General features: G+C 35.7%; 1 protein-coding gene across 1 annotated transcript; it reads left to right on the forward strand.

Annotated features, from left to right (window-relative positions):
• Window positions 1-1,295: 1,295 nt before the first annotated feature.
• Window positions 1,296-9,815, forward strand: LOC127835209 (retinal homeobox protein Rx1-like). Its single transcript, XM_052361531.1, has 4 exons — window positions 1,296-1,400; window positions 2,022-2,145; window positions 7,728-7,797; window positions 9,381-9,815. The coding sequence occupies exons 1-4, from the start codon at window positions 1,327-1,329 to the stop codon at window positions 9,641-9,643; spliced, it is 531 nt and encodes a 176-aa protein (XP_052217491.1). The 5' UTR covers window positions 1,296-1,326; the 3' UTR covers window positions 9,644-9,815.
• Window positions 9,816-11,970: the final 2,155 nt, after the last annotated feature.

Consider the following 11,970-nt stretch of genomic DNA (forward strand, 5'->3'; position numbering starts at 1 on the left):
TACTACTACTACTTCTACTACTACTACTACTACTACTACTACTACTACTACTACTTCTACTACTACTACTACTACTACTTCTACTACTACTACTTCTACTACTACTATTTCTACTACTACTGCTTCTGAAACTGCTACTGCTACCGCTACCGCTTCCGCTACCGCATACGCTACCGCTTACGCTACCGCTTACGCTACCACTTCCACTACCACTACCACTGCCACTACCGATACCACTACCACTACTACTAGAGCTGTAACGATTCAGCCATCATTCGATTCGATTTCGATACCAAATGGTCCGATTCGATTATTTTCGATTCGATTCAAATTAAACTATTTGCTGCTTATTTTGCAAAATAGTTCATGTTAGGTTTGTCCAGGGTATGAATTAATATGTTTGGTATTCGTTACTAACGTATAAAAGAAGTATGTTGTACATTTAAAGTGTTTAATTTTTTAAATAAAATTTAAAAACGCAACATTGTTGTATAAGTAACAAATTTGTTGAACAAAACTTCCTTTTGAGTTATTGATAAATAACATAAAAGGCACAATGTATCAAATGTGTTTAACAGAAAAAAAACAACACAAAAAACATGTAAGTATATAAACTACTTCCAGTTGACTTCTTAACAGAATGCACATAGTTTAGTAAACAAACCAACTGACTGATTTCAACTTACGTCAACAAAACACGTTTTGTAAGTTGACTTTGCATCAGAACCTTCGCGAAACCCGAAATGTTCCCATATTGATTTTAATTTTGACGGTGTGTCTTTCATATGGCTTAATAAGCCATTTTACCGGCTTATGTAATGCTCAGCAAGTTATTCATTCATTCATTGAATGCCATATTGGCTATTGACCAATCACAAGACGTATTACAAATGACAAGAAAGTTTAGACGACGGATTTGGAAAGTAAGGTTTAAAATGCGGATCTATCGGGATTGCAGTGAATCGAATCGAAATTGGCCGTATTGGTATCGAAATCGAATCGGCGGCGTTGAACCGGGTTTTCGATGCATCAAACCGAATCGTTACAGCTCTAACTACTACTATTGCTACTGTTTCTGCTGCTACTGCTTCTGCTACTGCTACTGCTTCTGCTACTACTACTGCTAATGCTAATGCTACTGCTACTGCTACCGATACCGCAACCACTACCACTACCACTACCACTACCACTACTACTTCTACTACTTATTATAATTAGATGAATTTAATCAATATTTTTAATTGTAATGTTTGTTATTATTATTTAATTTTTATATCGTTGTCAGCACCAGACGCCGCAGCAGCCGGACATCCGTCGAATGCGTATATGCAGAATGCAAATGAACAAACGACATCTGCTGTATCAACAAAACATCGGAAACTTAGAAGAATCCGCCAGAGGTACCAATAGTATCGAATTACCGTGATTAATATTCATATGAGTAAAACGTACCTTCTGGTATAAATGGGGTAAGCATGTACGACATTTGTCTATTTTCTACATCAATTCCAATTTATATGGACCACGCTGTGTGAAAAGGGGGTTTAATGCCTGTGCAAGTCTCTTGTTAGCAAAAAGCAAGTTTAGGCGGAAAGTGTCGTAACTGACTGTGCGGACTGCACACGCACATGCATGAAAGCCCGTTTTCACAGAGCACGGCTCATATCTATTGTATTTGTTCGACGATTTTATGTTTATTTTGGTATCATTTTTACCTTGTTTTCTTGACAGTATGGGGACACCAGCGGTGTTTTGCACAGGTCTGGAGACTTCGAGGGAATTACTCACGTTATCGGTTTATAATTTGTTTTTTGTAGGCAATACAATACTATCACTTGACTCCGGACCTCTGTTAACTTTAATTTTTTATTGCCAAAGGTTTCTCTGCTTTATCAGTCTTTCTTTCATAGAAAAATGGTCATGAAATGGACAAAAAAATGAAGAATATATATTTCCCAGCAGAATCCACTTGTTCATCACGAGGACTTTTGAATGGATCGTTCTTTCTCATCGTCTTACAGAACCACTTTCACCACGGGCCAACTGAAGACGCTTGAAGGCGCATTTCAACAAGCGCCTTACCCGGACATCATTGTCAGAGAGGCTCTTGCACGGCAACTTATGCTGGACGAAACGAGGGTGCAGGTACGGAAAGCCACTCGCAGTGTTACCTCCACATACGGGTTAACAGTAGCCATGTAATTGACAAGAACAATTCTTACAAATATGGAAGTTTTTTTTAGGTTTAAGTGTTATCCAAATTTACGCAAATCAGTGCTTTTTTATGCATTTATGATTTTTTTTTCCACGATATACAGTCGAAAATGTAAAATAAAATAAAAATGAATAACAAAGATTTTTAATCATATATACAATATTATTTCAATTGGCCATCAACATTTGGGGTTTATGGGCGGCACGGGTTTAATTCGGACTGTGCTCGAATTTTTGCGACGACGTTAGGGCGGAAAAATAATTTAATCGCTAAGTTGTTTTCAAACGTTATTTATATATTGTTAATGACTTTTGCGAAAGTGACGATTGGTGAATCCCGCGCGATTTTATCGTTGCTATGGTTTCCAGGCGTGTTGATACGATTCAACATGAAATGCAATTCGAAAGAATACTATTCTGATACAAAAGAATACATTTATATTTTGAATACCTATAGGCTATATGTTCACGTATTTTTGTGTGCATACAAGTGTACACAATCGGTCTATATTTTAGTTTAAAACTATTTTATTGCTTTATCATGTTTAACCCATTTATGCCTAGTGGACTCTCCCATCCTTCTAAGTCAATTTATTTCGAAAATTAGGGATGTCTAGAATATTCATTTCTATATTTAGAATATTTCTTACAGAAATTCATTGAAGAAAACATCTTAGACCCTGATGAGAAGCCGCATCATGCGGCGTCTCAGCTGGGTCTACGCTGTTTGCCAAAGCATTTTTTCTAAACGCTAGGTATATTAACATGTAGGCAAACAACTGAACGTAAATTATAGCGAGATTGGCAAACTTACATAAACAGTTTAGTTTCACGAGTTTCAACAAAATTAGATTTTTTTGCATTGATATCACAAACAATAACGCTGTTGTTACGATGATCCTGGAGCATCTCTATCTACAGTCGTATCATATAATTTGGTAAATACTTTATATGGCAAACCGCCTGCTGATTTACATTTAGCAATTAAAAGACCAAGCGCTCTGCCAGCACTTTGTGCCACACACTTAGCAGTGGCACCAAAATCTAGATGCTCATCCAATAGGATACCAAGGTACATGTACTTGTTCACAACTTGCAAATTGTAGTCACCACATGTAAATGAGATTGTTGTTCTATTTCTACAATTAGGTCTCAAATGCACTATGTGACTTTTATCATGATTCACAACCATACAATTGAAAGAACACCATGTATTTAAAACATTTAACATAGATTGTAGATCCTGCTCATTATCAGAGATAAGAACAATGTCGTCTGCATAAAGTAATATACATAGTTTTTCATTACCACTTATGGATATTCCTTTATCCAGGGCTTTAATTGCAACAGCTAGATCGTTAATAAACAGATTAAAAAGAAGCGGTGACAGGCCACAGCTTTGTCGAAGGCCACATTGAACCTCAAACTCTTCGGTATAAAGGCCATTAATTCGTACACATGATGTTACATTATTATATAACGATTTGATAGCTATGACAATTTTTCCATTAACACCTATCACTGAAGTCAACTTATTCCACAAAATGCCTCTTTCTACGAAATCATACGCCTTTTTAAAATTAATAAAGGCACAGAAAGTAGACTGCCTTAAACGCTTTCTTGTTTCAATAATATTAGTTAGAGACGACAAATGATCATTTGTACTTCTATTTTTCCGAAAGCCATTTTGCTCATCAACAATGACATCATTATCCTCAGACCATTGTGATATTCTGTCATTTAGAATGGAGCTATATAATTTATACATGGAACAGGATAATGCAATGCCTCTGTAGGACAGGGGGTCTCGTAAATCAGTTGTACTTGATTTAGGAATGGGACTTATAATTATTTTACCCCACTCAGATGGTACTATGCGAGAGTTAAAACAAACATTAAAAAGAATATGTAGAAAAGAAACACAGACATCATTTTTTAACACATCTACAGGTATTGAGTCATTACCACATGCTTTGCCACACTTTGCTTTAGTAATGGCCTTCCATACTTCAGATAGAGTAATATTTTCATTTAAACTTTCACAATTTAGATTGTTCCCAACATTGCTATTTCCTAACCATGTTTGATATTGAAAAGAATTGTTTCTGTTGCAAAACAGACTGCTAAAATCATTCTTCCATTTTGACAAAACTGTGTCAATATTATCTGAAATAGAGCCATCATCACAGACCACTTCTAAAGGGATAGCTTTATTTTTGGATTGAGCAACAGCAATTTTTCCAATGGATTTCCAAAACTCTACCTGATTCTCTTCACATTGAGAGGCGAGATTAGTTTGAAATGAGACCCAGTATGCCCGTTTACTTTTCTGAACTTCACGGTCAAAAGCACGTCTTGCCGTTACAAATAAGTATTTGAGATGATTTTTGGCATTGGCCTCTTTACAATTTAACCAATACTTTTCTGCCTTACATTGGGAATTCCATAAGTTAGACAGTTGTTCATTCCACCACGGTTTGCCTATTCTTCTTTTCTTGTTATCTTTACTAAAAAGTATATTAACTTTTTTATATTCTAGTTTGCTATACATTTCTTTTCTAATAACAGTGCATATATCAATATAGGCTGAATCGACATCTGTTTGCAATCTGATACTCTGTTCTAATTTAAAAACAGTATCATGAAATGACTTGATCACACTGTCTGCCGTAAGAAATTCATTATTAATATTATCTACATTAAATCTATCATATGAGGCATTACGACCTGATTGATGGTCATCAGTGCAGCAATTATGTGCATAAAATTGATCCTGGCCTTTTAAAATATACGTCCATGACAAAATAGAATGATCAGGAACAGATGAGGGTAAAATACCAAATTGAGCATGTAGCTCATTTAAAATTTCCGTGCTTCGTGTGACTTTGAACTCTTGAAACAGATAAAGATTATCATGGTGAATAATGCAATAATCAACCACTGCACAGCCTTTTATAGACACCGAGGTAAAATCATTTTTAACAAAGTTGCGTCCATTAAGAACACACATGTTACTGTCAATTAGAAAATCGATAAGTTTATCACCATAGGAATTTGTTGTAAAATCCACAACATCTCTCACAGCAATCTCATCAACACCAACAATATAATCCTCATTCTCCCCAATTCTACTGTTGAAGTCACCACATATGCAAACAGTGCCAGAGTTTTGATATTCATATACATTAGTAAGCAAAGTGTCATAAAAATCACAAACATCAACCTGTCTTGAGGAGTTATTTGGTGGCAAGTAACAAACACAAGCATAGAAAGTATAATTAGTACACTTATCAGAAAATTCTAACCATAAAATACCATCATAACTGTCATTTACGATCTTAATAGAAAAATAATTAGCAATATGTTGTTTTACAAGAAATCCAACACCCCCAGACCCTGTCCTAGCATTGACATGCGTAAGTTTTCTATTATTACCAAACCATAAATAACCTGGTAAGTTTATAACATTCTGTCCTGTAAGTTTAGTTTCACTGATGCCTATAATGTCAATGTCTAATTTATCAATACATGATTGGCGTATAATATAGTTATCACTATTGAGGTCTGCACTAAAGCCATTAATGTTCCAGAACCCGCAGGTGACCTAACTTCTTCTGTAGCCGCCTCTTGGTCCTCTTGGTCTGAATCCACGCTGACTCTGTGCTCCACCTCGTTGATCTGTCTGTCTTGGACCACTAGGGCTGGGTTGAGTATTTGTGCCATTATTATGGGCACCATAGTTAACACTATTTAAACCATTGTGGGCGCCACTGTTTGCACTGTTTGTACCATTATTATGGGTACCACGATTCACTTGGTTTGTGTAGACACGGTTTCCTCGTATGGAAAGATGTTGGCCTCTATTTACAGCATTCACCATAGCTCGAAGATTCCCAGCAGCAAGTCGCTCCTCTTTTGACTGATCTTCGTGCACGAAAACTTGTTTAAAAATGGAGTTATTCAATTGTTTCTTAGCCTTTAGAATCTTTGACCGCTGCTCCTTGTCTGTGAAGGTAGCAACTACAATGCCTGGGATCATTGGGTCATTTCCACGAACAGGTAGTCTTTTGGCAGATGAAGCTTTGACATCATTGACGTGCATGTGGTCCTTTATGATAGTGTTAATTTTATCAACAATGTTTTCATTAACAGTTTCTGGCACTTTACGGAAAACCAAGCTTAATGATCTATCACAAATCTGGTCAGTCTGAAGAACATCCGTCATTGAATTCACTCGGCTTGACAATGTATCAAGTTCATTAGTGATATCAGCACGCAAAGTGTCGATTCTTTCATCAAGACTTTTATGAATTTTATTCATCTCGTTGTTCACACGTCTGTCTATACTTTGTGCCATCTTATCCAGTAGTTTTTCTGTAAGTTTTCTCTCTAATTCATTCTCAAGAGTGTCAATACGGTCAGTCAGGGATCTGTTCACTTCTTTAACTTCTTCCGACAACCTATCTAGTTTCTGCAAAATTACAGCTATACCACTGTTGCCTATTACTTGGCCCTCAACACATGGTTTGCTAGGTGTCTGCCCATACAAAGTGCGTCTGGCGGATGCCATAACGCTATCAGTCTCATCTTGGGTTTCTTTTACTTTCTTGCTGAAAACTGTGTCAAGAGGTGTATCTGAAGAATGTCTTTTCCGTGAGGTCGAAGTTGACACTGAACAATCAGAATGTTTAGGAATTGGCTGTTAGGCAGACATAATATTGTCAACATAGTCTTTACATTGTGCTGCCTCCATTGTCAACAGTAATCTAGTCTGACAAGTTCTCACGTATACAAGAGTATAATAATGGTGTCTATAATAGTATATACCTGTGCAGAATGTCAACAGAAGAAGATGCACTGCTTTTATAATCAATATTATAGTCACTAATAATCACTGTTATAAAGTATCACTATCACTATCAGTCAGAAAATCAAAGGGAGGCAATTTCTCCGGACTCGCGAAAATATATGACGTCGTCTGAAAAAGACAAATATGATATAGGGTGATCAAAGATTGCGCGAAATATTGCGACCCACATATACACCGGTACGATTGTTTTTAAATATGACGAAACACGTGCACATTAGCCGGCGTACTGGATGGTGCAATTTCTGCGGAAAATGAAGTGGTCGAACATAATAACGGCACACAACTTTCAAAACATTAACTATAACAAGTTGCGCGTTATATGTATTTTATGTTAAGAAAGGGAGGCTATTCTGAGTAGAAGATTCTGTGTACCCGGCGACGGTTGTTTTCCTTTGTTATAAATTATGTGTCAATTACCAAATAAAAATACAAATGTGCTTAAAAACTTGGCAGCAGCTTATTCTGATCCATATCAATCCTTCATTTAAATGTTTTGATTTAATTGGGGTCGATGTCTGTGTCGCGATGCTTATTTATACAACATAGACCATTCATACATTTCGTACATTGTAATCCGATTTTAATCAGACGACACATATATGACTGATAATTATAACAAGGATTTATGTAGGGATTGTTTCAGATTTGGTTCCAAAACCGACGGGCAAAGTGGCGGAAAGGGCAACCGTCAAAACAGGAGATTTCACTAGATGGTTGGTGATTTTTCTTCTTGAGAAAATGTATATTCGGAGAACTTGCAATTATGTAGCTTTGCGTTAGGAAATCTTAATTAGTAACCAATATGCGAGTTATTTCTAAAAATAGCTTTGACAATGCGAAAACCTGCTTAATTTTTAAATAAGTTACTTGAATATAAGTAGTCGATTTGAGAATTGTGTAGCGATAAAGAGATTTCAGTAGCGATTGGCATTTGGGACTCCCGGTAACTCCATCATGACATCACTTGCCTGAAACGCTTTAATAGGCTTCTAACTATGTTTATTTTGATATGTATCGTGTCTTCTGTGTACTTTTTTCCAATAGGTATGTCCAATAGGTATAGCAATTTTTATTTAACAATATCTAACACATTCACGAAACATTTCATTTTAAACATACAGAGTGATTTCCGTTCCTTGTGACGTGTTATACAAAAACATTTGACTAGAAAAAGAACACGTTTGATTTAAAAATTGCATTCACATTCTTGGACTTATGGTTTTTTAACTATAGTAATTTTAGACACTGTATAAACTGGACTTATTTAAAAAAATACGCTTCACTCTCCGTTGACTAATAGAGCTAAACCGAAAACAACGCCCTCGGTGTGGTGTCGGAAAACTGGTCTTATTAAATGGTGACATATAATACAACTTATTTATCGAACGTGAATAACTTGAGACGCCATTCTCACGTTTTCTCTTGTTGCGTCTTTATCGAGAATTTTCCTTTATTATCGTTAATAGATGAATCCCTACTCGAATATGATGTAATTTTGACGTCATAACACATGGAACCGTTTAAGCTAAAGAAGTCATAGAAAGGCAGGTTTAAGATATGTAAGGGTTTGAAAGAGGAGGTGAATGGTTGTACATTTGTATTGCAAATGGTTTTCAATGCAGAAAAATCACGTTTATGCAAATCAAATAGTTCAAGTTGTTTCAGCAACGGCGTTATTCCAAAAACGTTAGTCCATGTCGCTGTTGCCCTGACACATTTCCTAAGGAACAATATCACATGCTCAAGCATGAAATGTATTTTATAACATGTATAGTATATGTTCCACATGGTGTAACTTGGGAAAACTAAAGTATTTTTTATTCTGTTATGTTATGTTTTGCTTAAATTAAAGTATAGTGCAAATGTAACCACAGTGTAATGAATAACCAATCGTTTCTTACTCTTGTCTCTATGGAACATAACCACATTTCCCCAGATGTTTAAGGTAACAACAACTGGCCTTTTAAATTTTTATAACACATGATTTGAGATAAGAATATTTCAATACCAAGTTGATTCGAAAAATTCATTATATTTTTTTCACAATTACTACCTGACCAGCCGTTAACATATGTGCACGGTTTCAGAATCATTCCTTGTACGAAACATTAGTTCACGGTTTCAGTTTCATCCGTTGTACGGAACATGTCGGCACGGTTTTAGCAACATATGTTGTACGACACATTTGTGCACGATTTTATTGCCATGTACGCATCCCCACAACACGTTTCCTATTATTAGCGATTTATTAAATATATGACCAACTTTATTACATAATTCACGCGTCATGTTTCAGATACAAATTCTACACCGGACACAGGCAAAGATTCGAAGAAATCGGATAAACAACCACTTTTCATTCCCGTACCGGAACCGGCAATGTTCAGCTCGCATACTCCCTGGTGGTTCCCTATACCCGTTCATCACCACAATCTTGTCGTGTTTCCTGTCTTTTCGCCAAGCTGCTACGCAAACGCCAAAAGCGTTCCGAATAGGATCCTAATTTCTGATTGGCTGAGATCGAGGTACATGGTGCGTGAGACTCCGATAATCTCATGAACATCGCTTCGGCGGAAACCTTTTAGTTGTTATTTGAGTAATCATAAATACAATTATTCAACTTGCGTTAAAATTCAGCGATTCATTATGTTTAGGTTATTATAGATAATTTTAACTGCTGAAAATATGAGTGCCATGCAGGATAGCTTTATTAAATAAACCGTCAATAAAAAATACTGTGAAATAGAGATTAGTATGTGTCATGATATCACAAACAAGTCTTGTGCCCAAATGTCTTAAGTGAAGTTGGCTTTCATTAAGAGCGCTCATGGGATCCGATCATAAGAACTCAAAACATCCAATCAAACCAAACCATTTATTAGGTCGCCATCTGTAATGGAAAAGTTGTCCGCCTAGCGACCGGGTGGTCACGGGTTTGATCCCCTCTGTAGGAGCGTTCTTTAGATCACCCATTAAGACACCAAGTACTGGTTCTATGCACAGGAAACGGACTCGATAGCGTTTCTATAAGCCTGAGTCTTTTCCTACAATCGAGCTAATATAAATATATTTAAATTAAATCAATAATGTTGTATGTTTAAGACAACATTAACATCAATATGGATTTCAAAGCCGATTGTTATTTTCTTGGACGTTAGTTTTTGTGTGCTTTATTCAATCTAAATAGTCAAGAATTTCGGTGCATTTAACTAAATGTATAAACCCTTGCCCTGCCCCAGCACCAGCACTACTTCTGATGTGTTTTCAACACATGTTTTAACTATTCATCGCATTTTAACTTCCTTGGTTTTTAAACAAGTATCATTGTAATAGCAATATGCAAGTTACTTTTCTAAAATAGTCTTTATTATTTGTGTGACCCATTGGTCTACAGAAGATCACCAGACAAATCAACTATGTGATCGTGCTTTTGGTACAAAAATTGTGTTATTTATTTCCTGTACAGTTTAATTTAAATTCGTTTAAACATATTTTATTTCCAAATTGACAATTACAAATGAATTACAATTCACACAATATATTATGGAAAAAGGGTTGGACCTTAAGTTTTACAACATTATCGGGGGTCTTTCCCTTGAGTATAAAGTTACATAGATAAAGGTGACTGTTTAAGATGTCAATATTAGGCGTCGTTTTGGAAATTTTACGAAAACTTCTTAAATAGATAGATGTAACTACTACTTTGACTATAATGATAGTAATGATGATAATAATAACAGTAATAAAAATTGGCAATAATAATTATAATAGTAATACTAAGAAAATAATAATGATAATAATAATGATAATATAAGTATAGTAACAATAATAATAATCAATAATAAAAAACACTTTGGTGTACAAGTAATATAAGTATAATGATACAAGGCAATACACAATAATGCACAATAATGTGTCCTGTCCTGGTGCGTCTATGCAAAATGCTTCGGCTCTGATATAAATCTTTGCACTTCAGTAAAAATAATTACATTTTCTTCGTCGTTCAATAATTGTTTTCCATGGAGAAGAATATCAGAATGTAAAGGGTAAAATGAACGTAATGCATTAAATAGAAACAATCGCTGTCTGTGGTACTTAGTGCATCCAGAGAAATAATGTGAGGCATTTTTATTTCGCTGCCACAGGAGCAAACAGGCAAAACAGTCAAATGGTTTTAAAACAAGTCGGAGTTAAGGTCACTGCAATTATTTCTTAATCTAGCATGTAATATGGAGGATTTTATATTCCCACTAAAAAATATTGGGGAATCTTTTCGCTAGCGAAAAATACGCGTTTCAAGTTTGAGTTAAAATGTGAAATAGTATTGCTGTTACGAATATTTATGTCTAAGGAATTCCATAGATCTATGGCAGAGGGTAAAAAGGAACGGGAATATAATTGTGTCCGCCGTGATACAATAACGTAGTCGTCTCCGTTGGGTAGAGAGCGTGATGATTGTTGCTGAACTGTGGGTGGGAGAAGATTTGCCAAAATAAGTGGGACTATGACCATTATGTATTTTGTACATATTAATAAGTTTTATATAATGTCGTCTTTTATCAAGAGACGGCCATTTTACTCCGTTGTACAAATTAATGAGTGAAACAGATCTGGTTAGACCGGAGACAATTCGAGCAGCTTCGTGTTGAATTTAATCTAATAATTCCTTTTCGTATAAAGAGAATCCGTCCCAGACAACACATGCGTATTCAAGTATTGGGCGCAAATGAGTGACGTATATAGTGTTTAAGCTTTTTCTGGAAACTTTAAATTTAAGAGACCTCATTATTCCCAGTACTTTCGATGCCGATTTCAGAAAGTTATTAATATGATTATGCCATTTGCCGCCATGTCCTAAAGTTAGACCAAGACGTTTATGACTTTCA

This window comes from Dreissena polymorpha, chromosome 6 (genome assembly GCF_020536995.1).
Source record: "Dreissena polymorpha isolate Duluth1 chromosome 6, UMN_Dpol_1.0, whole genome shotgun sequence".
Classification (NCBI taxonomy): domain Eukaryota; kingdom Metazoa; phylum Mollusca; class Bivalvia; order Myida; family Dreissenidae; genus Dreissena; species Dreissena polymorpha.

Bases quoted from the DNA above. Each gene is read 5' to 3' on its own strand.
- LOC127835209 (XM_052361531.1), top strand. From the start codon at position 1,327: ATGCAGAATGCAAATGAACAAACGACATCTGCTGTATCAACAAAACAT. The intron at 2,146-7,727 runs GTACGGAAAGCC...GGATTGTTTCAG, and splicing joins TGGACGAAACGAGGGTGCAG to ATTTGGTTCCAAAACCGACG. The intron at 7,798-9,380 runs GTTGGTGATTTT...GTCATGTTTCAG, and splicing joins ACAGGAGATTTCACTAGATG to ATACAAATTCTACACCGGAC.